Genomic DNA, 26292 nt, shown 5'->3' with positions numbered 1-26292 from the left:
TTCCAAGGACAGACAGGGTACAATGTCCATTCCATTTCACCAGCTAGAATGATCCTTAATATTTATAACTCAGATACCACTGTAGTATGTTAAAGAAATCTCACTGTTGGCAGAAGTGAGATATGTAATGAAACCTGAACGTCTGAAAGTGAAATTGAAGAAAAACCTGAGGTTAAAATGAAGTCACACAGATGAAGGTATTTTGAAACATGCAGTGAAATTTGTGCTTATATTTCAAGCAGCAAATTAATTTTTTTACAAAATTAATTTGAGGGCTATAATATGATAACCCTTGACTTTGAAATTTTAGTACATGATTGATTCTACTCTGCAAAGAACTATGTGTTGTAAATCAAACAAGAACTGCAGTCGTGCAACACACGGATTGTTACACTTGCTGGATGAACAGGTCATTTAAGGATGTTCAATTCAAGTCATCCTGATAAAAATGTGATTGTTGACACAGAATACAGTTAATATTTCCTCACTATAATGACAAAATATCAATTTACTAATGTATGTTGCAAATGCAGTTAGTTTGAATGAAAAATAGCACATTTTAACTGGAGTACCTAAAGAGTGCTGTGTGTAAGAACACTGTGGTGTTCCAAAAAGTTTCTCCACAAAGGCACAACACACCAGCACAGATACACAACTGTTTCTTCAAGTGCCGATTCCCTTTTGTGCAGCCCTGTATTTATGTGTGCTTTTTTTTTTCTTTTCTCCCCCCCGCCCCCGCCTTCACCCTTCCCAGATGAGCTTGTTGCAGCTCAGTTCTTCTAGGATGTAGAAATGAGACCCAGTTATACTTTATACTCACCTACCAGAAAGGAGGGCAGGGGCAGGAAAAAAAAATAATCCACTTTGCTGCTGCAATTGCCAGCAGTTAAAGGTAAGTTCCCTTTTTAGTAGCTAAAGTTGGCACTCTCACCAACACTGAACCCCCGGTGCACTCTGAACTACAACCTGAGAAACACCGCAGGAAAATGAAATAGAACGGCATACAATGCAAGAATGTGCAGGCTGTAAGACGTGTAAGGCTTCAGCCTCTACTCTCTCCTTCTACTCCAGTAGCTAGGCAAAAATAACTAGCTAATGGAATATATCTGTGACTGTGTCACAAACAGTTAAACAACTGGCATTTTGTAACAAAAAAAGATTTTGTAACAAAAAAGCATAACTGACAATTCTTTAGCAACTTTATTTGCCAATACAGAACACTTTTCTTTTTCCTTGATAATATGACATTTATTTCTTATATGTAATAGAACTGCAAAAGCATCATTATTTTCTTCCTGTTCCCATACAAAGACTAACTGGCACGTTATAACCCTGCATCAAAATAGCAGAATTTAGCCTTACTAAATCCCCAAAAGACAGACAAATTTGTAAACACAGGACATTAATAGTTTGAGATCTGCTGGAGTTCAAAATCATCTACATCTAAATTCTGAAGCCATCCATCTGAAGAGTTAGAAGAAATCCAAAGGGTTACAGAGATTTCAAACCAAACTATTCTGCACATTTCAGTCAAAAAGTAATTGCCTATTTCTCAAAAAAAAAAAAAAAATTCTACTATACCCAAATGTTTTTAAGATGTAAATGCACTTGTCATCTCTCATGTAAGCAGGGTGCTGGTGCCCCAAATTAAACAAAAGAAGAAAAGTTAGGGTTGACAAGTATGTCGCTGTGTAACTACAAATTAAATATACCTTTTGATATTTCGTTTTTAACTGTTGAGTACCTTTTCATCAGGCTATTGCCATTAGAAGTTTTTTATTAGATTTTTAATTTAGACAAACAACAGATAGGAGATGTGACAAGTATATCAAAACTGATTTAGCAGATCTGACACACTTAATCTTTTACTGTAAGAGTGGCATTTGATATATTTGAAATGTTTCAAACAATGCTTCTTTAACATGCCAAATAAGAAAAAAATTCAGACTTAACTGTACTATATTCAATTTATGCCAAGTACAGAATGAATATCAAAAAAACACAAACAATCAACTTTCAACTGAAAGTGTGAAATCACCTGAAACTTTCAATGCAATGTGAAATTTTAAATGCATAAAAAAAAAAAAACAGAAAACACCCAATATCTGGCAACACCAGTGAAAGACAGAAGATAGGTATTTTAAAAATATCGTTAGACTAGCCTCTGCAACTCTGCATGCTGTGAACTTTGAGTGAGTGTCAGCTAGACTGCACAGCAGCTAGCATTTAAAAAATAATTTATGAAGAGAGACCACCATATCTGAATTCCCCAGAAAAATAAATGAATACCCACTTTTTGTGTGGCAGACAAATCCACACTTAGTATAGGCTCAAATTTACGTAGTTGTTATATATGTAAACAAATAAAATATAATGAAACTTACCACATTATTAAAATTAATTTGACATTTGCATGCAAAAGCTCACATTAATAATCTAAATGACTGAATGCCCACATACTACAACTACTTTTGTTTGTACTGGACAAACTTCAATATACAGAAATCTTTTCCATCCAAATTCAGAGTAACACAACCACCTTGTTCACCCTCCAAAATACTATAGGCTTAGAATCCAGAAGAGATCAGAGAGCCTAATTTTGTCAGGTGACTAAGAAAAAATATATGCATTTAAAACAGAATTTAAAAAACCCCAACAAAACACAAACTACTACCTAAAGATAGAAGAATGAACACAAACGAAAGAAACTTGTTGTCTGAACTACTAGGTTGACCAGTATACACACACACAAAAAATCTAAAAACATACCCAGCAACCGATTAACATTATGTTTCCCATTATTCCTTTCATCTCTTTTAATTCTGTTAATACTGTAGATTAAATTAGAACAATGTTTCAAACAAGAAAAAAAGAACTAAACTAGATTTCATTGTTCCTGCATGTTAAAATTGGAGTCTTTATTGTAAAGACTCAGAAGTTGAAATTGAAATTAAAATGAAAATTTAAATCAAAGTTATTTATTAACAATAAATCTAATTAAGTTAATAATACTGCCTTCTAAAACAAGCAGTCACACCTTAGATCAAAATAAAGGGGCAAATGTATAATTACATTGTGTACAAGTTTTCTGACATTCAGAACTTTCATATTGAAAAGAGCATGTATGTTGAAAAACAATAAAAGTTTTAGCACATAGGCTAAATTAAAATTTGCCCCATGCAAACAATTTGCCCTTCCTTGTATTTAAAACTGTAACAAAAAACATATGTATAAGTAAATGTCTGATAATTACAGGACAATGGCCTAAGCGAGCAAGGCATATGCTTTTTCCACTCTGACAGAAACATGGTACAAAACTTTAATATTATGTCTTTTTCAAAGCTTGCTCAAAAGGTAGGCTTCTTAATTTCATTCTAATTTCTTCTGCAGAACTGTTCATTTATTACAGTTCTTCTCATTCTTTTATTTTCCTGTCTATTTCCCCATGAATTAAATAATTCAAGGAAGTATTTTCCCCAGTACTTACAGATAACTGCAAAGTTGCCAATGATAAATAGATTGTCAAGGTTTTTGGACAAGATTTTTCTGAATACTTTATACATTACAAGACTCCAGGTGGTCAAATTAAACATGAATGTTCAAATTGACAGGAGTCAAAGAAGGCATTTTAAAGATAAATAAAAAAATTCTTAAGTGTGTTATTAACATCACAGAAAACTATGCAGAGGCAGGGACAGGATTTTGCCTCTACTTTTTTTCCCCTCTCAGATTATGCTTTGTTTCTCAAAATCTGTAACAGCTGGGGATACATTTTTGCCTATAACAGCTCCATTTAATACAAACCCCAGTTTTATCTCCAAAACAGCCTCCATTTCATGAAGCAAGTCAAGTGTACCCATGTGGGAAAAAACATTACTATTTAAAGATTGGATATACTTGATTGTCTTTGTGTAGTTTTTTCTGTATGTAATTTTTACTGACATTGAAAAGAAAGCAAACAAAAAACCAGAATGGAAACCAGAAAATTCTCCTACTGCGTTGGTCTATACGGCTCAACAACAGAATTGGCAATACATTCATGTAACTTCCGATCAGTAGATTTATATGGATTTGAGTCATTTGGCTGATGTTGTAGACTTTGACTTTTGTAGCCTTGATTCTAAAAAAGGAATAACGTTGACAGCACGGGCAAGGCAAAACATTTAGGCCATTGTTGTGTTTCTCAGTGGTACTGCCTATATATAGCACATAGCACTGCCTGTAGTGGTACCGTAAGTATACAGTAACAGATTTATGACTTCTGCCAACTGTGCAAAGAAAGTGATCACTAACATTAATAGGCTGTCATCCCTAGAGGACAAAAGTGTGAAATTGAGGGGCTTTCTTCAATTACGCTGCAGCTTCTGGTAAGCTCACTGATCTAGTGAGTATCAGACCTCTCCTGCCCTTTTATTTGCACTTCAGGTTTGTCTCTTGTTTCTATAATCCCTTGCAATCCATTTCTGTGTTAATTCTACTCCTGAATCCTACCCTAATTTACATTTCTACCTTGCTCATCCAGTCCTGGTTTTCCTCTTTCTTCCTCCTTCATTCCTTGCTTGATACCAGTCTTCATCACATGCTTTTTGTTTCAGCCTGCTTCCTTCCTTGCAGTTACCTTATTTTCTACCAGCATTGGTATCCTCCCCATGAACAATTCCATCTACCCAAAAGCATTATCTTCCCAATAGTCCAGATCAGGTGTTCTCTGCATTTTATTCAGGTTTCCAGCTTCTTCATTCTGCTAGGTAACAGCAGGGGGAGCATCAAGAAAGGAATACTTGCTAGTGCTTGACTGGTACAATTGTTCAAAACCAGTTGCAGTTTTGAAGCTCTGGGCTGGACTAGCAACACAGGAAATTCATCCTCAGAAAATTCCTAATGTTATTCCTAACCAATTCCCCAGTATTTTCATACTCACATCTTTCCAAAATGTTCTTGGCAAAAGACATATCTGTGGCATCAACATGTCCCCACTCTGGTCAAGTTTTCCATCGCCAGATGGAATGCTTGAATGTTTCAGACTGCAGCAGGGAAATAATTTGCCTTTTACCTGATCTTTTAAATATAGGCAAATTGATCTCTTTGCCCTCTTCTTTCCTTTCTAAACAAGAACTATTCTTGTCAAATTTCCTTTTTTACTATCACGCGTACTATTTGAAAGCTAATACAGAAACACCACATAAAAAAAACCCTTCAGACCAAACTATTACGTCTTGGCAATCAGACATAGTTGTATCCACTAAGGAACATCAAGTAAATTTATTTATGCAACACTACACATCACTGATAGTACCACTCAGGAACACAACTGAGGCCTAAATGTTTTGCCTTACTGATGCCATCAACTTTTTTTCTTTTTTAAAATCAAAGCTACAAAAGTCAAGATCCAAACCAGGCAAATGACTCAAACCAAATCTCTAAAATTTTGCAGTGAAAGATTATTGAAGAACAGATAATAATTTCTACTATACAAATAATTTTTTCCCCAACAAATCAATGTGTCGATCTTTAACAAATCCTTGAGTGAACGGAGTTTGACTCAGTGTGACCCACTCCCAGATATCTGTACGCTATTTTAGCTTAATAAAGTAGATACTTCTCGTGCTTTACTTGGAGGTGAGCTTTGTTTTGGGTTTTTCTAAGAGGAAAATGAAAAGATAGTATGTCTACTGCAGTAGTAACTGCATCTTTTAGATTACGTAAGTATATATTTTCTCAACTATAATCTTGTACAATTTAGTGTTGTTTGGGAATACTAGTTTATTGGAAAAGATCAATTATATGCCTGCTGAGTGATTTTTTTTTTTTTTTGATTGAATACTGGAAAAAGTCAGATTCTTAAATGCCCCATGAAGATGTGATTTCCTCCCCCTCCCCCAGTCCTTTTCAATAATGAAGTTCATCTTCCTCCTTGTCCTGGTTTCAGCTGGGATAGAGTTCATTTTCTTCCTAGTAGCTGGTACAGTGCTGTGTTCTGGATTTAGGATGAGAATAATGTTGATAACACACTGATGTTTTGGTTGTTGTTGAACAGTGCTTACATTAAGTCAGGGCCTTCTCAGCTTCTCATGCTTCCCTGCCAGCGAGTAGGCTGGGGCGCACAAGAAGCTGGGAGGGGACACAGCCAGGAGAGCTGACCCCAACTGGCCAAAGGGATATCCCATACCATATGACGTCATGCTCAGCACATAAAACTAGGGGGACAGCTGGCCGTGGGGCCACTGCTCAGGAACTGGCGGGGCATCAGTTGGTTGGTAGTGAGCAACTGTTTTTTCATTTGCATCACTTCTTGTTTCTTGGGGTTTATTTCTCTCCCTCTCTGTTATTTTCCTTTTCATTACAATTTATTACTATTAATAATTTTATTTCAATTATTAAACTGTTCTTATCTCAACTCATGAGTTTTGTTACTTTTACCCTACTGGGGGGGGCATAGTGGAGGAGTAAGCAAGTGGCTGCATAGTACTTTGCTGCCAGCTGGGGTTAAACCACAACACTCCTCCAAGAGGGTGGCTTTCCCAGTCACTTACTAATTTTATTTTCAGAGCACCAAATATTTTCAAGGTCAACTAACCATTGCTATAAGCAGACAAATTGAAGGTACTCTAAGTTACTCTTTGTCCTGGTTTCGGCTGGAATAGAGTGAATTTTCTTCCCAGTAGCTGGTACAGTGCTGTGTTCTGGATTTAGGATGAGAATAATGTTGATAACACACTGATGTTTTGGTTGTTGTTGAACAGTGCTTACATTAAGTCAGGGACTTCTCAGCTTCTCATGCTGCCCTGCCAGCGAGTAGGCTGGGGCGCACAAGAAGCTGGGAGGGGACACAGCCAGGAGAGCTGACCCCAACTGGCCAAAGGGATATCCCATACCATATGACGTCATGCTCAGCACATAAAACTAGGGGGACAGCTGGCCGTGGGGCCACTGCTCAGGAACTGGCGGGGCATCAGTTGGTTGGTAGTGAGCAACTGTTTTTTCATTTGCATCACTTCTTGTTTCTTGGGGTTTATTTCTCTCCCTCTCTGTTATTTTCCTTTTCATTACAATTTATTACTATTAATAATTTTATTTCAATTATTAAACTGTTCTTATCTCAACTCATGAGTTTTGTTACTTTTACCCTTTCCATTCTCTCCCTCATCCCACTGGGGAGGAGGAGAGTGAGTGAGCGTTTGTGTGGTGCTTAGTTGCCGGCTGGGGTTAAACCATGACACTCTTTTATACCAGCAGACAACAGGGTACATTTGACAGAATTTATCCATCAGAAAGATAGTTCATCAAGGTGGAGAAGCCTGAAGAAGTGACTGTACGTTCCTTCTTAAAATGTCTAGCTTGGGGATTAACAAAAAAACCCCAAACAATTTTTAACTACTTCAAATTGACACCTCTTGGCTGACACTATGATATGTAACCCTGAAGAATGGTCTCTAATATTTACCATCTTCCCTTTGAGTTTTGCCAAAAAGTTGCAGAGAAAGTATGTAAAACCAACAATAAATTGGACAACAAGCAGGCTAAGGCACACCTCTAATAGAAATTCAAAATCCCTTTAAATGAAAAAGTACTACAGAATAATCCTAAAGGCAACACAGGTCTACTAAGTATATCCCAATGCACTAGGTCAAGAAATGAGCATATAAAAAGCTGACACAATAATTTCTTTCTCTTTGTCAGCTGGTAGGAATGCAAACATGCCAAGCAAAAACATACTTCAAACATGATGAGAAGTTATGTATTATTCAGACATAAATTTGAATGTGCAAGACTAAAATCTAAGTTATTTCCACGATAAACTGTACTAGAGCATATATTCTGAGCACAAAAGTAGTAACAAGAGATAGAAGAGACACTTTTCTCTAGAGTAATAAACCCTAAAGATCTTTGTGTTTCTAAGGCCCAGAGAGCAAGCACTGCAGCTCTTGATTCACAGATTACAAGTGTGCTTCTTGTAATTACCTCCCTATCAAATTTTAAAGTAACAGAAAATTTCTACTAAGCTTGCCATATACAACTCTGTTAAACAGTCAAAACAAGAAAGTACAAATTGTCATGTCAATCATTGATTTACCAAAAATTAATACAAGATCACCTTCAAAATGTCATGTACTATGTTACTGCAACTAATTTCTACTTGCCTAACCAGGCATTTGTGTGATAAGCTCTTTAGATGTATTCATTTTAGATATGACAAATTAGATGTTCAAAGGACCTAAATGTTAAGATGTGCACACTATTCATTACGTAAAAAAAAAAAGACTCATTTATATTATGCTTCCTTAAAACAGAGGCTCTTAAAGCACCTAAATAATGACTAACATCGCAGTCATTCTAAGTAACCTATACCTGCCCTTCTTCTACAGTTTCATGTTCTTTGCTGAACTACTGATACAGTATGCATTTTCTCATAATTTTACCTTTTCAGAACTGTAATTACATCTATTACAAAAGTAGCCAGATTCTCTGGAATAAGTCCCATTCTCAATGAATTTCATAAGAAAATAGCAAAGATGTCTTTCATAATTCTTTCTATTATATATAAGCAATGAAGCAAAATAATCACAAAAAACAAGTATTAAAGAGATTATCAATGACAAAAGGTGCTTTAATCATTTGGGGGTATTTGAAAATTGATTTAGGAATTAAGTAAAGTCTGTGAGAAAGAACTTATTATAAGAACTTGTCAAAAGTTAAAAACACAGACTAGAAAAAAGTTTTTAATTGTACAGTATATTTTAGCTCCTATCAATCACTGTTAAAATAATTTCAGAGTTTAATAAGCAGATATTTACCTGCTGGAACAAGACAATCTTTCCAATCAAAATATCCTGCATAAATGCCAGGTTCTAATGACCCAACTATCGGATCTGCCTTGAATTCAATGTACATTTCAAACAGTCTCTGATCCAGCTCTTTCAATTAGTCCATACTAACCTAAAAAAACAAAACACAAAACAAAACAAAACAAAAAAAAAACAACAAAAAAAAGAAAGAACAAAATAAACAGTCATTAACTACAAGAATTAAATCACATATCCAAAAAATTTATCTCATGTCTTCTTTAATTTTCGGTAAAGAGTAGCAATTACTTACACATTTGAGTTCATAATTACATACATAAAACCTAGGAACTTCCATGTTATCTGTTCATCCTACCCAGTGTAATTATTTTTTTTTCAGTTGTGCACAGCAACAGACATTTTTGGGAAAAGTCCAAGTAATGCCAAAGCAGGTGGATCACTCTGTAATTGTGGAATGGCATGACTCTTTCTGCATGTCAGGAGGCCTTGATCTTGCACCAAGTAAACAACTGAATTTTGTCAATACTTTAAAATATGCTTATAATAATTTCCATCCTGAAACATGATGATTTTCATATAATACTTACTATCTACAATTGTAATATTACAATTTCTCACTATTTGCTCTGTATTTGAAAAATACATAGATTTATTTAGGAGTCTCTGCCTTCTTAACTGTACATGTGAACTTCCCTGCTCTACTTCAAGGTGTCTCTGCACAACAGATGTATAAGCTGCAGCTCACCAACATCTGCAGAATTTTTCTCTTTAACAGCACTCTATGCAATTTTTAGTAATTCAAACAAACTAGGCAAACTGCAAGCTAGAAGGGCATGCACAGTTTGATCATTGTATCCAAACAACTTCAAATTTCATACAAGACGTTTTATCAAACATAGCTACCCCCTGTAATTATAGCTTCTAAAACAATTCTGGAATACAATGCATATCGTAAAATGTTAAAGTAGAAAGTCAGTATCAAAGGATGGTAACAGATGCTAAATGCAAATAAAATATGCTGAAAATATCACATGACTTCTACTTAAATGTACTTATGTTTATAAGTAAAAGCTTAAGTAATAGCAAAGTTTTTAAATTAGTACTCATTTCCCTCAACCATTAGGGAAAAAAGCATATACACACACACACACATATATATACATACACTCATATATATATGATAATTCCAAGAAGCAAATGGGTTTAAAAGTGAGGAAGAAGGCAAGTCTCTAGATCAAATCGGGAATTCAGAAGAAGAAAGAAAGAAAAGAAGAATATCAACTCCTTACTATTCGTTTCTAAAGATTTAATGCTGCAAGCTGCAGAATAAGCGATAAAGCTTATTCACTGCAGGGGTGTCTCTAAATTGTGTTCTCCTCTGGCATGTCTATATTATTAAGCGAAGAGAAAAGGGAACTGCAACATTTGAGTGGGGAATAGACAGACAGATAAACCTTCAGGAATGAGATCATAGTGCAAGGAAAAAAAGACGTATTACTGAGGTCAATGTTGCTGCCAGATTCAGGACAGTTGGGATGGTGAAGTTGGTGCTCATAAACAAGAGACACTACCACTTTCCTGCTTTTCTATCTGATGAACCTCCTTCAATTTGTCACAAGAGGATCTATATTCCAAAGACAGGGTTTTCACGAGACACTGAGAATTTGGTCCCAGGAGAAGATCAAGGCTATTTTCTTCTTTCCCATCTACCTGACAGCCTGTTGATACTCAAGAGTTGCAAAAGAACACCACACTCAAAAATGTACAGAAATCTCACTCTTTTTCTCCTTACACAGGATCACAGAAATGTAAACCCAGAATGAGTTTCAAAACATTTTTCAGTTCAATTTCTTATGATTAGGGAGAATAACTCTCTTTAGACCATTCCTATTTAGGTTTAAGCTAGTGGGAAAAACAAAGAACAAGTTCTAGTGGGAAGTCCCTGCAAACATGCATCCATTCAAAGAATCTATGAAACAACTGCTTCAGTGGTCCTTAAGGTGTTTTAGAAGTAATTCCACCTTCCAATTCTGCAGTCATTCAATGCAAAAGATCATCTGCACATTCAGTACAAATTTTCAATTTTATGCAAGCCCTCTTCAACCTGTTCAATGCACAATTAAGATAGTGGTGGGTAACCTTGTTTTTCAGCTGGTGGAACAATTACAAGAAAGAATGAACAATTCATCTAAATGTTATTTTGAGCTCAGGATTGGGGAGTGAAGCAGAGTAGAAGTCCTCAACAACGTCCATTCTGCATACTCATTTTCCTGACACTCAAGTGGGGTAAATGCTTATAAAAATATACAGTTCTTTCATTGTTATCCTGCTACCGTGAACTCCCCTGTAACTAAAATTTTCAATTTTTGTATTAAAGCCATTTTAAGCCTCTATCCTAGTAAACCCTCTGCCTTATCTAAGTATCAGAACTGTGGAAACAATTTTATTCAGAAGCTTAACCAATAAGCTAGGATGACTGTTATGGGATACATATTCCCCCCTCCCCCCCCGCCCTTGCTAATTGACTAAACTGATGATAAATTTGAAGTAAAGAATCTCCACAGAAAAGAACTTAAAAGAGTTATGTAGAAATTAAATATAATTACTGGTGAGTACCATAAGTATGTGCCAAGATGGCATGTGCTAAAGCTGAGTGTAAAGTTTGGCCATTTTATGTAACTTTGTATTTAGCACACTAAGAAAAAAACAGAAATAACCACCACATAGAATGTAAGGAAATTTTCTTGGTTATCATTTTATGATTTCTGTATTTTCAGAATATTAGATAATAATGATTTCTCTACTAACAAAGGCAACTTTAAAAAAACCCCAACCAAACAACAGGTAGTTTTTATCAACATACACTACAAAATTCACTTTAAAATTCAACTTACAGAGCTAACAGAATTTAGGTGTAGTATTGTTTCAGTCTTCTCAGATAAAAACAAATCCTGTTCTTCAAAAGTTTTGTCAATTCTTTATTGCAAATTTTTTATCTAATGAATAGTTAAATAACTTAAGAAACTTAAGTTTAGATCACAGAACAAAAAACTGAAACAGTCAACCAATGCCCTCTAAACCTTTGTGAGCTTCTAGCCTCTCTTAAAATTAATGAAGGGTTCAAAAATTGCCCTCTTGAGATTACTGTCTAATTACCCAAATCCTCCCAGCTAGCATTACTCATTGATGTGTCTCACATATGCAGTACTGCACCAGCCTGTGCTTTCAAAGGGTTAACACAGATTTGAAATTAATCTGTGACATCAACATTTGAATTTTGTCATTTATAAACCTACCAGACTTTTAATGGCAATACTTTGATGTGGCTGTACAAGACAGACTGTTGAATACATAACAGACATCTTATTTGCTTATATAGACAATACTAACTGTATCTAGCTCAACTCTCAGTTGTCTCAGTAGCAAAGGACAGCAATATCCAGAGTAATTCTGTATACTGTACCAACTATACAAATCATATCAACCCCATTTACGTGCTATTCAAAATTACTGTAGCCACAGAAATTCAAATAACATTCAGCCAGAATGGGACTAAGGATGTACTACATAGTAGAAACATCAGTTGGAGTGAAATATTGTACTCTGTACTGGAAAAGATAACATTTTACTTCCAACCAGCAAATGTTTCTGGAAATAAACTAGCTTTATGGTCCTAAGGATTAAGTCACAACATTTCTCATAAAAAATGATTAATCTTTACAAAAAGGCAGGAAAATGAGACAGCTACTGCCGCCTACTTTGACATTTTCGTTCTTTGAAAAAAAAGAAAAAAACAAAAAACCCCCACCAAAACACAACAAAAACCCCATGAACTAGTTTATGAACAACAGCCTTCAGTAGTGCAGATTGTCAGACAAAATAATTTGTCAAGAATATTTCCGAGATAACAATCTTTTATTTTCTGCATTAAGAAAACACAGTGACATTAAACAGCTTTACTAAGAAATCTGATAAGCTTTGCCATTGAACACATAAGTCCTGAATAAGAGGTCACATTTCCTATACCAGCTATTTAAGTCTTATAGGAACACATGCAACTGTATCATTATTGTTGTTGTGTCCAACCGATGCTTGGAGTCCCACTCATTTGTAGAAGGCTCACCCAAGAATCCTTCTGGCCCTTTGAAGACTTGCATTTAATTTCCACAGAGAGTAAAACAAACAAAAACTGTTTCCTTCAAGCAATGATACTTTGTTCCAGTGCTCTCACTTACTTGAGTTATTTTTTCAACACCTTGAAAGCCATGTTTCTCAAAATGTTCAGCTATATTTAGGAAGGTATGACGTTCCAGATAACGGCAGTTACTAAGTGCAATTAAAAGCCTCTGTTCCTAAAAATTTAAAAGAAAGAGTATAATAGTTATAAAAAAGAAATATCAGCATGACCAATACTGTAAACGTATAGTATTTTATTGACTCTGTGTGTGATAGACATGCTGATGAATAAAGTAGAGTTTACAAATATTTTTGTCAATAAAACACCAAGAACTGAGTGAATATCAGGTATGATGACTGAAAACGTATGCTTTTTCTTACAGGATCTGGAGCATTCACTGGAATAGCTGTGACTAATACAGAACGTGGTTAAGACTTCTTTACAAAAATTTGGTTTGGACAGCTTTCCAGGAAGCCGTTTCTGGCTTTTACTTTGTTTCAAGAAATATGCTAAGAATTATGACCATCATAGAATTAACTGAAGATCATCTTCACTTTCACATGAAGCTGGCTAAAACAAGGGAAGCAAAACAGGTACTGAACGAATGGACTCACCCATTCTAAAATACTAGAAGGTTCATAATATAATTTCAGCAGCTAATTTGAAAAAATTCTAGGAGGCTATAACTTATCTCAGCTCTTCAATGATTTTTTTTTTTTTTTCCATTACAAGAAGGTCAAATACATTCTGGAGTTGAGATACCAGAATTGCCTTTCCCTGACCTTGATGCAGCAAGGTGTAGTTTTCAAAGAGACAAAGAACCAAACAAGTCAGACATACTATTTAAATAGATTCCATCTTCCCCTCTCATTCTTCCAAAGGGAAAACATTTTTATATCTCAGACAGAAGTTCAAAATCAACACCAGCAAATATTCTGAAAACCAAATTATTTGGCAATGAAGTCATCATAATAGTGCAGATCTGATTAAAAATGGTGTTGGTTTTCAGACCCAAAAGAACTTCTGACAGTTTTGTATTCCAGTAATACGATGACTAGTATGGAGATCTGCAGTTGCCTACTACTTTAAATTATAATCACTTGGTACATAGACTAATTAAAAAAATAAGAATTTAAAAAATACAGTGACAAATCTTACTCTGATCACTCACTTTCTCTGTTCTCATTACTCAGTCAAGGAAGAGAAGATAAAGTGTTCTGTGATTTACAGAAAAAAATTAGTAGGATACCACAGAAACCAAATATTGTATAAAATTGTTGATTTCTTCTTTTTTATTTGACATAAAGCTGGGCTTCTGACAACATTTAAAACCTGTACTAAGGAATATTAAAACTTCACAACAGGTTCTTACTAGGTTTCTTGCAGGGAATAACTACCTTTTTTTTCATCAGCCACTGGACTAGAAGAAAGTACATTAACCAAAGTAAAAGTATCAAGAACATTAAAAACCTTTTTACCAATTTCCTAAAAGACAAAACCAAATCCAAACAAGTCAAACAAATAGTCAATATTTACTCTCAGTCAAGTAATTTATTTTTTTTGTCAAAAACTACATTGTCTGTATCTTCATGGGTTTTAAAAAGTAACTAATAACCAGACCAGTTCTTGTAATTTAAAACAAGGTGATAAATCAAAAGTCAAATCCTCAGCTGTCTTAACACCGGTGCTATTTTCACCGATTCCAGTGATGCCATTTTAGTTTCTGAGGAGGACCTCATTTCAAAAAATGTCTTCATTAGTTACCTTAAGATGGTATACTAAGATATCATAAACGAACAGTGCTTTTAAAGAGTCTTATATGCAAGCCTTGTATCCTTGTATTTTCTTATGCTTATACACATATGTATCTAGGAAATGCCTCCAGAATACAGAATTGCTCTCTAAAAAAGGAAAACACCCTCCTGAAATACTTAATAAAAAAAAAAAAAAAGGACCACATTCTTGTACCTTTGAGAAATACTAAGTTTCACATCAGCTTTTAGAAATAGAAGCCAAACTTACTGAAGAAAGACTTGCGTCTTCATGAATGCTTCCAAACAAATCTGGAGATGAAACATCAACTGAAAGACTAGGAATATTGTTTAAAAAGTGAGTAGTATAGTGCTTTTGATTATCTGATACATGGTGGATTCAAATGAACAGTTGGAACAGAAGACTTGAATCTTGCTTAAGCCTGCAGGAGCTTTGTAGACGGACAGTACTATTCTAGGTACAGACCTTTCCTTCTTAAAGCATTTTAATTTTCTATAATTTCTCTGGTTTGTCACAGATTCCGTTTTGTTTTTACGCCTATCCAACCAGCAGAGTCATCCAAACAGCAAAAAAAAAAAAAAAAAGTGGCATTAGGACCACAGTTAATTTGTCTTTTTCTAATGCATATTGCAGGTATCTATATTCGCCAAGTCTCTGGCTTTTCACAAAGAAATGACTGGTACTCTTGGAAACTCAGGTTATTCTGACTTGTTTTGGTCTCTGAAATAAGTGGCTCGTGAGCAATTATCGAACAAACTAACTTCCAAGAATTTAGCAGAAATACCGATACAATCAGTCAAAATAGAGGGAAGAAAATAAAGTCAGGGACTGTTTCCCCATGACTAGACATTATTTAGTGACAAGGACAACTCATTCCATGTAAGGTCATATCAAAAACCTACACAGCTGCTTCTACAGCACACAACTTCTGTCATTGACTAAAATGGTATAAATAATCCCACATTCATTATCTTGTACAATATTTATTACACGATGTCACTCAATTGTTTGGCACAAAAAAGTATCTGTTCTTATTTCAAAGCATCACTAACTACAGGCAAAAGTATTAACAAGAAATATGGAATACCAGAGCAGACAAAACCACACCACCACTGAAATTTGACACTTGCACCCACAATTTCAGAATACTACACCTAGGTCCTATTTATTTTACTTACTGTGCTGTATCTATGTCACCGTCAGGTTTGGTGCTCAGTTGTTCCAAACAGTCTATAAAGACCTAGAAAACAATAAAAGAAGTTCTACATTTTCTGCCAGAACTAAAAAAAATTCTTAAATTCACTTTTACTACAGTCAATAGAAACAGAACAATCATCATCACCTTTTGTCTTAAACCTTACATAAATACAGTGACATTTTAGTTACACCTTTTGAACGTGTATTTTCAATTTTTCATGCATCACAGTTTACTTGTAGCAAAACAGGAGTTTTTAATCCTGCTAAGTGATTTTCATCATGCATGTCTAAAATTATGCAGTGATAATCTGCTGATTTGCAAAGAAGGCATTGTTAATAGTTTTCAAGTGTTCCATCTGAACAGTTGATCCCAAGTAAACATCACAGAAGCATCACCAAAATGCATTTTTTGCTCTGGCTCATCATTTCTTATTTGAGAAGACTACAAAAATGGTTCAAAAGCCTAAAGCATGCTATTATCTGATTTCAAATATATTAAAAAAAATAAATCAGATTTTGTTACAAAGAATATTGGTTTGTGACACAAAAATTAAAAGATAAATCTTCAGCTGATGAAAATCAGCATTGCTCCTTTTACTGCAGTATATGGATGTTAGATGACATCAGCTCAGCAAGTCTCTCTCAATCATCAGTAAAATCTTGAACAGTCACAATCAGTAAAACACTTGAATATGTCACTTACCCTCTGAGGATTTGATATTACCAGATTCAGCTAGTAAGCTCTACATGTTTTTAAAGTCAAACATTTCTCAGTATCCCAGAGTGTATCAGAGGAATAACACAGTCATCAACTTAAGCTACCTTTTGGGAGGTGGGCAGGGTACAAGGCACACGTTTTTGTTGATCACTTGTGTTCACAATTTCATACTTAAAAGTGCTCAAGTTACCTGCATGATCCCAATGCTTAGCTGGCATACATCCTCCTGTGTTTTCTGCTGCTGGAAAACCTGAAGATGCAAGCATATTATTTCAGCAGAACAGCTTCACGTGGTCTTATTCTCAAGGAAGGTCTGAGTAACCTATCCCTGAAGAGATGACACAATTATAGGAATGGCTGCTGGGACAGTATTTTCTCAAGGACCAATTTTTCCCCACCCTAAAAACTGGGAGAATACAAGTCCCAGTAAACAGTTTGACAAGCACGAGGAGATAACACACTAAAAGGAAAGAAGTCCTAGTACATGTGATATGTATCATTGTTGGCTAATTGCAGCAAAAGCTCCCAGGATATTGAAAGATCTTTGCACCCTAACAAGAAGGATTCACCATGGACTGCAGATTCTTTTGAATAATGTTCATTAAGAAACTACACAAGCTAGCCATAAAAAATAAAATAAGGGAGGAGAGAGAAACAATACTCATACAGAGAGGCCCAAAAGACTTTGGAAAAGTGTTAAACTTTGTTAGATCACTGAAACCTGAAAGAAAACATCAGTATCACCACCAGTCAGGGCCTCAATGTACTATGTGGATGGGTACAATCAGGACTCCTGATTCAGAATAAAGTTTACAGAAGTAAAAAGTTGAATTCAAGTTCTGCAAGTAGTTTGGATGCAACACTGAGTGAAGAGTAACTCTAGGAATGGCCCCCTCCCCTTTTTTTTCTCATGTAAATAAAGTCACATCTACTGCTATCTGAAAATTACGTTAGTAGTATTTTTTCAAAAAAAAAGCTTTAAAGATTTAAATATAGGTCCAATCTGCCTCATATGCACACAGTTATCCCTAACAAAGCAAACACAAATGGAATTCTAAAAGGTAGAAGCAGTGAAAAGGGTACACATTGAAAAAATTAAAGAGGAAAGTTATACCCCTGTATCATTCTCTGAAAGTTCTTGTTCTGAAACCCAATAGTAATCCACATTAAAAAAAAAAAAAAACACCCACAAAAATAATAAAAGCATAAATCAAAACTTACGCTGGCCTCTCCAGGTTTGCTGTCCAGCGCAGTTTTAAGAGATTGTAAGGAATGGATGATGCACTGTTCAAACTGGGATGGCTGAAAGGCAAATGACTTGTTAGCTTTAGACAAGCACGTCAAATGTATACTACACAAATATATAAAAAACTTCCGTACCATATGGTAAGCTCCTTATTTCCAACTTATCCCAAATAAAGGGGGGGTGGGGTAGGGAATCATGATTCACATGTATTACCAGAGGACCCTTTTATAGTGCTGTACTCATGTACTTAGCTACAGAATTATTACCATAGTTCAATGTACTTTTTTTTTATCTGAACAAGAGACTTCTACACCAAACAGCCTCCTCTAAAAGGGTTATGAAAGATTTCTACAGCTTGTTCATGGTAGCATATATTGACAATTGAATTATTGATGCCTGTGACAACACCCCTCCTCTCCTCCCTGATCTATGTTGGGATAGAAATTCACCCAGGATATCTGATATTTCTGCATTTTATTTCATCAAAAGGTTCCTAAGAAAAATGGACTGAAGTTGACTTCACATGGAGAGAAAAAAACCCACTGGTTTGGGGGGCTTTTTTTTACCTTCACATTTCCAAACCTGAAGTATGAATGTCGTGATGCATGTATCAATTTCACTCTGAAAGTGCAAATGAGTTCACAGCATCAGAGTCATTAGTCAGTTTTTCCTTGTCTTTTTTTCTTCCCTGTTAAGTCAGACCTTTTTTTTTTTTTTTAATGAGGCTGCCTGCTGGTATTAGGCAGGAAGCTGTTAAACAGGGTAACATGTAGCAGAGGACGGTCACTGTGCTAGAAAAGAGGGACATGATCCTATTGGATTTGGGTCAGAGGTGAACAAAAAAAGCTTCTAAGCCATGTAAACCTTCTTTTCATCCAGTAGATAGTTTATGGCATGTCACCAACTTTAGGCTTAGGAGTGGATCATGAAAATGATGCCTGCATGGCAACCTGAGAATCATGAAAAAAACCACTAAGACAATCTGGATTTATAATTTTTGGACCCACTTAAAAGAAAACAAAAAGCAGTAAAGTACTGCTCTGGGGTTTTTGTTTGCACATAATAAAACATCACACCTCAGGAGGAGAGAGCTGTTCAGAAATGTTATTCTTTGGACATTTATGAAACTGAGGGAAGTTGGTTCTTTGTCTTAATGTATCTTTTACCTGGAATATGAATGCTAAAGGGGTTATCAGCCAGCATTTCGTACAAACTTAAAATACAGTTTATATCTTAAGCCTCAAATGTCCCCAGAGAGACTGCCTGGTCCTTGTTTATACTGGTTAATTTTTGTTACATTTTTTGCTATAATATTACCACAATTAACTCTAGTGGATAAATAACACTGCTACGACAAAGCATAGCCAACTGCCACCATTAAAATTTGGCATGTCTCAAGTATGGCCTCAAAAGGTACCTAGGAAAGGACTGTATACAAGGAATTCATGGGCAATTTCTAAATCCAAAAAAGGACTTAAGCAGCTTTTAAACAAAGATGGCTTAGGATACAGCAAAAGCATAAAGAAACAAAGCTTTTGTGGAAGATCCTTTCTCCTCCCTCTATTTTACAGATGAATAGAGTGAAAAACAGAAAAGTTAAGGGACTTGCCCAAGTCAGCGGCAACTGAAACCAAGACCAGAAGCTGTAAATCTGGTTATAATACTAAAATTGCCCAACAACACTCCTTCCTACAATGTGTATATTGTCATTGCTTAATGCCCTCCTACTCAACTTCAAACACGTATTTATAGAACCAAATAAGAAAAAGTAACAAAGTCTGTGGAGCATTCTCTTAGATAATATACACAAAGCAACTCTCCCTCCCACAGGCCCTTTCTGCTTTCGCAGATTGTTTTTAAGTCACACCTACAACATGCTCGCTGTGTTTTAGGCATTACTCATTACTGTTTATTTCCAGAAAGCATCTCACTAATTTATCTGAATTTGGTTTCAAGTCATTTGTTGTTTGTGTGTAGGCAATCTCCTAAATTAGTTGCTTTTCAGTTCAATTTCTCATTATAACATGTAAGTGACCTATTTATTTAGCTACAGACCAATTCCATGGTAGTGTGCCTACTAAGTTATGAAGCATTTTGGTGTGAACTGAACTTGTGACCTCAAAAATCATATTTTACCTCAGTAAACCATCCCTAAAATAAGATACTTAATGAAAGTTATTATTGTTTATCTCAGTAAAATCATGCTACAGGTCAGCAGTAATTATACCGATACATTTAAACAACCTTACTTAAGACAGAAAGTCATGCTACTTATCTTGAGGCCCAATTCTTATTTGTCTCTCAATACATGGCACAAATCTGCAAAGCTTTTATTTATGCTTTTTTCTTCCTGTTTAGCACCTTGAAAAATATTGCTGCCTAGTAGCACCATTATCACTTAAAGTTACTTCAGATATAATAGTTTAAGAAGTAAAAATTTTGAAAAAGGAAAAAAAAAATTGTGTTTGGTGACTGGATATCTGTTAAGAGTGCTGTAAATAAGTAAGCATCCAAATGAAAAATTTTGCAATTTATCTTCTTGTATTTCCACCAGTATGCACATATATAGACAAAGTCCAAAATTATTCAATTTTTGGAGAATACAGAAAGCAGTTTCATCACACTCGAAAAAAATACAAATTCCATCAAAGGAAGTGCCTACAAGGCATACAAGTATACCCACCAACGATGTCAAACCTTCATTGTCAACAACCCAGTCTTCCTTTTCAGCTAACCTCTTTATATCTGCAAGACAGAGCAAGAAGAAGGGGAGCAGAGGGAGAAGATACTCATTTTCATTATTAAAAACTCCTTGAACTTGAAAAGATAAACCACAGACATTGGGACTGCAATGACTAGGCATACAAGCAAATAGCACTACAAGCTTCAAAGCTTTCAGCATTCTCAAATGACTAAGAATGCAACTCGTACATGGTATGCTGGTGACACCACACAGAGAAGCGTATCTATGACAGATGGCAAGAGTTGCATGAAGCACATCTTTTACTGGAAAGCTTAAAATTAAAGGAATATTATGAAGGTTTTGTGTTTGTTTTTGTTTTGTAAATTTTTAATCACAGTATCAAATACTGCATTTAAGAACCCAAGTCTCTAGTCTATTATACTCTAGCTCTTAATTAAAAATGAAAGAACAACTACCTAGCATTTTAACAGACAAAAAGGACAGCATATAATTAATATTTAATAACTATAAAAGAGGCACAGGGTCCCCACTTGAGGTCAAGGATCCATGGTGCTAGACTTTCTTCAAAAATACATGAAGGCATATGCAAAAAGCACTCTCTTCCACTACCCAGAAGGTGCCAACTTCTGTAGGCTTACTGAAGCTAACAGGAGCTAAGCCAGGATGTGAATCCAAAGTTCATGCACTATAAACAAGATTCCTATATGGACACATGCATTCTCCATCACCACTTTTTTTGGGGGGGGTTAATCAACTTGCAAACAAAACAAAGATGAGCTGTACGCAGTTTGTGTGGGCTTTGACATAGTTTTTCACACACAAATTGCTTATCAGAACTGTCTGTACATCAATGAAACTTCCTTTTAAATAAGCAAAAGTTTCAGTGAATTACCATCTCTCCCCAAAATCCAAGAAAAGAGTAAAAATAATGCATGCTGAAAGGTATCTTTGGTATCTTGGTGCTTTAATTAGCTAAATTAAGAAGCTTGGTTATGGACTTACACCCCGCAATTCTACATCTCATGGAAGTATAGGCTTAGTGAGGATAAAGGGTATTAAGGGATTGTGCAGAATTACTACTCTGTTCATTTCCCTATTTAGTAAACCTCTTAATTCAACTGATATTCTTGCGAGGCTTTAGATTGCACTAGTCGGCCTTTACACGTTTCTGTGGCTGCTCACTTTTGCATTCTGTTCTGAGCTAATATAAACACAAAAGAAACAAATTTATTTCTCGTATTTCACTGCTCACCAAATTCCAGTCAAATACATTCATGTAAACCCCCTGTCTAGTCTGGCATTCACATAATTTGGCTTTTGTGACCTTTATGACCAGTGATCACGTATGAGAGGGAAAGAACACAGACGGCTTCTCAGGGCCAGTGTGAGTATATGGTGTTTATCATAAAACAACAAGAAAACCCTGTGCGTGGGCAGATTTGTCCTATCTAAATAGCTAATGGCAGAGGGTTCTATTAAAAATTTTAACTGATCTGAATGCTTCTACCAACTTAAAACATGCAGCAAGAGATGAGACTGAACTTTAGATCAGCAGTCTACGCAGCTCATATTTCAGAGATATTAGAGGTGAGATTCAAGTCCAGGAGGAGCCTTTTTGACTTGTATATTACAGATATATTACATCTGAGTTTCATTTACATAACTGCATGAGAATATCCATTAACTGTTCTTTCACTGGTTCCCTAAAACTAAGTTTCTCCAAGGGCCCAGTTAAACCTGTCCTTTCCAGAAAAAAAATCACACTAAACTATCTAAACACATTCAACATGTAATTCTGCTTTAGCTGGTGAAGAACAACAAAAAAAAAAGGCTCCCATAGATAAGTCATGCAGTGTGGCAGTATGGAGTGAGAGTCATCATTCAGGCAGGCATCTTTTCTCTTCTCATGTTTGATGCTACAGCCAATACACAGAACTGCTTCACTGATAGGAGATGGAAGCAGCAGTCAAGAAAGGCTGCTGTTATTGGCTAGATGAAAGAGATACACGTTATCCAGCCAACATAACACATTGCCATCTTAAGGGATCTGATCTCTTGATTCAAGAAAGAAAATTATGAATAAAGATGTTCAGACCAAATACAGACTCACACACATAGACTGGTAAATCTACTTGTACAAAAATCTAAGGTACAGACTACCACAAGAGTTTTTCCTCCACAGAACGTATGTAGTCAGCACTCAGGATGCAAGAAGCAGAAACTCTGGATCTGAACAAAGAACTGGGCTATCGTTATGATGTAACAAGTGGCAAAACTAGTAAGACAGCAGACCTTTTGGTTGAGAGCTTCATCGTTAACCATGTATCGAGGCTCTCTGTACTGCACTGGAGAAGCTAGATGGGTAGCTCAGAGACTTGATAAGGTAAGGATTGTCAGTAAAACGGTTCAGAGCTAGATACATGCTTCCTTTGAAACAGTCAGAACATCTGAGGAATGACTCACAATTCCTAGACAAAGGGCAGTCAGTCCAATAGGACCAACCTCATGTCACAATAAAAAACACAGTCTTTTCACTTACCATTTAAAAAAAATCCCAACATATAATTGGTCTCAGTTGTGCTAAGTGAAGAAAAGCAAAAGAGACTTCCTCACACTTTAAGTGAAATATGAAATAGTGGTAATACTTTCTGTATAGAGTTTTAAAGAGACAAGACAACATATGTACGTGTATGGCCAACTAGCTTGATATGAACGCAGAAAAACAATGTTAACACAGAAATGGGACTTAAAGAATTAAAAGCCAAGAATAAAATTTATATTAACACAGCATCAAATAAACCATAAAGGCCTTATGATTTGCCATCATCAAAAGTTTAAAAGTTTGCTTAATATAGCCACCTGCACTTAGCACACGTAAAGCCTGAGTAAAACACTTAGCTTCATATCAGCCTACAAAATAATAATGAATCATATGTTAAAGATTAAAAATCCACTAAATTGTAAGATTAAAAAAGCTCTAATTTTTTTAACAATAAGGGTAATTAGTCTTTTGGAAAAAAAACCCTGATAAGTGAATTAGTAGATAAATCTGCCTTGATTTTAAGAGATACATTTATTTCTGGAAGATTTACTTCATTCATATTTAAGTTTCAGACTTGAATACAAGATGGTAAGATGAATGGCCTTGGATGCCCATAGAGTCACATTAGATTTTGAGAATATGTTACTGGCCTTGACAATCCAGAGATTTATGGCAAAAGCTGTGTACACAGCAGAAAGCCTGGGGATTTTAATGTTAGTAAAAGGCCTTGGAAAACACACAACTAAACTACTTCACAAAGGGTTGTGGATTTTTTTTTTCTTGGGGGAGGGACATTGCTTATTTAATTCTTCACTTTATAGAAGAACTCAAAAAAGAAAATAAATTATATTTCCAATACAGAAAAGCTGCATCATGAGATAAATCACTTGCATTGTAAAACTGTCTCAACCCAAAAGAAACAGATCTAAATTACTGTATTCATTAGACTAAGGGAAGAAAAGACTCAACATACATTTCTGTCAGAAAAGTGAAATACTTGAATAACTTTTGTGAGATATTACAGAACTCAGAGGAGTCCACTGCCACTACAATATCTGTACAAACATGGTTATCTTCCAGAACATGGTTTGGCCTAATTGGAGGCAAAAAATACGGTAGTAAGCAAAGAGGCCTGCAGCCTTCTATTACCTTCAGCTGTGTGTTGTAAAGTCACTATAATGCAACGTACACGAAGGTCCAAAATAAGATCCTGGATGATCTGAAGCATATCATTGGGTATCTCGAGTGCAGTAAGAGACTCAGAACTAAGCCTGGAAAGCAAATAGTTAGACTGAAGCATAAAACTGCGGAGTTTTTTAAGCTGATATAACTTCACTAAATTTTTTCGACATTTTCTATGTCTGTGAATACAGTAGCTCCATCCACAGGGTATCTTTGAAAACAGACTATCTCATTCAGAGAAGATTAATTATTTACTTAATTCAGAAGCTTGTAAATAAAGATTCATTTTTCTGTAACATTACAATAATGTCGTCACAGCAACATGCCAACTTTCCCCACTGTCCTGTTGCACTTCCCCACCTGCTTTTCTCCATCCATCTCTTGTCTTACAATCCAAGAATAATCCCTTTGGAACAGAAGTAGCTTTTTTGCTGTTTATATGTGAATGCCTAGATCAAATCCTAGGTCCACAACAGGGTTTCTGAGATGTTTACCCACATTACGACAGTAACAGCCATCAAGCTGCCATCACAAATTGTGATGTGGCTGTGCATCAGATTGCCAAGAGTATACACATTTAAGGAGCCAAAATACAGCTACTGCATCACCTGCAGAGTGAAGAGTGAATTCATTCACTGTTTTGCTCCCAACTCTGACTGGTCACAAATCACCAGCTACTATAGCTGGGGATGGCAACATTCATTTCCTTTTTTTCCTTTAGAAATAGTAACACAGCAGATGCTTGCAAGGAATAGCATTTCAGCTTTTAACTAAAAGGCTGCAGTTGTACTCAGACAACTTGGATATTTAATCAAGGACAATTCAAATGCAGTCATTGCCGTCTACCCTACTGCTAAAACTGAGCAAAGCACAGGTACTAGAAAATGCCAAAGAAGAGGAGTAGGAAGGCACAAGCAAAAAACTTTGAGTAATAAATAGAACCTTTCCAATTATCCACTTGTTCCAGTTCCTTACCCCTGGTGTTGGGCATAAACCACCAAAATTCCACCATTACCCAGATTGCTATCTGCTCAGCACAACTACTGAATTAGTACATTACATAAACCTGCACTGTCTCAGCCATCCAGAAAGCACAGGATGTAAATTCCCATCTGTGAGAAGTTTAAGCGATTTTAGACTGCACAGAAGTCCTGTACTCAGAGTTGATTCCATTTCTAAAGAAGCACACAGCGGTCACATCCCTAATATAACTTTTTCCCTCATATAAAACTCATCCTAACAAATACAAACCTTTCTATCCTTACAGCAAGGCAAAAGTCTTGCAGACAACAGCCTCAATGTATCGCACAGCTCTAATTTGTCCTCTGGAACCTATTCATACTGGGCAATGACAGGGGTACAAGAGAAAGATCATGCAACTACCCCACTTTAAGCTGTGTGATATATGAAAACAAACAGAAAAATTAAGATCACACAGATGTAACGACAAGTCCTTGTTATCTAATTTCAGAAGTTTTAGCATTCTTAAATACAAGCAGAAAAGAGTAAATCATTAGTGAGATGACTGAAAAGAATAAAATTCTATCATATGCTTCATGACAACTTTATGTTAGAAACCATAAAAATAAGATTTAAGCTATTACATAGCTTTGCAACAAATAAGGTTTTTATGCAATGCGTTGACTCTTCATGAGAAGACTCCACCTTCTTCATTGGTGTGAGTCATAAGAATTTATTAGATGGTCAAAGTGTGGGGGTTCAAAAAGAAAAGTACTTGCAGCACTTGTAGAAACTTCTGACCTGGTCATCACTGGTTGGTACCCCACCATGGTATGCTCAGTTCCTCTTCTCCAGATTGTCCCTTTTATTCTCTACTTTTGACTGCTTTGCATTAAAGTCTAGCTCACTTTACTGAAGTGCCAGCACAGGCATCAGTAAGAATATGGAGGCCAAGGGGGTTGGGTGGGGTGGGCAGGAGGAAGAATGGA

The 26292-nt window shown here is 35.7% G+C and overlaps 1 protein-coding gene across 1 annotated transcript in view; it reads right to left on the bottom strand.

Moving 5' to 3' along the window:
• EXOC2 (exocyst complex component 2) overlaps positions 1–26292 on the bottom strand; it is a gene marked incomplete at its 5' end in the record, with an annotated part of 64410 nt that overhangs the window by 28429 nt on the left and 9689 nt on the right. The window contains 8 exon segments of the mRNA XM_009710356.1: positions 8796–8937; positions 13040–13156; positions 15004–15070; positions 15933–15994; positions 16860–16919; positions 17891–17971; positions 20599–20660; positions 24311–24432. Of these exon segments, the coding sequence (XP_009708658.1) occupies positions 8796–8937; positions 13040–13156; positions 15004–15070; positions 15933–15994; positions 16860–16919; positions 17891–17971; positions 20599–20660; positions 24311–24432 (713 nt within the window).

Source organism: Cariama cristata, unplaced genomic scaffold (genome assembly GCF_000690535.1).
Source record: "Cariama cristata isolate BGI_N322 unplaced genomic scaffold, ASM69053v1 scaffold15741, whole genome shotgun sequence".
Taxonomy (NCBI): Eukaryota; Metazoa; Chordata; class Aves; order Cariamiformes; family Cariamidae; genus Cariama; species Cariama cristata.
This window is presented reverse-complemented; position numbering and strand designations above follow the sequence as displayed.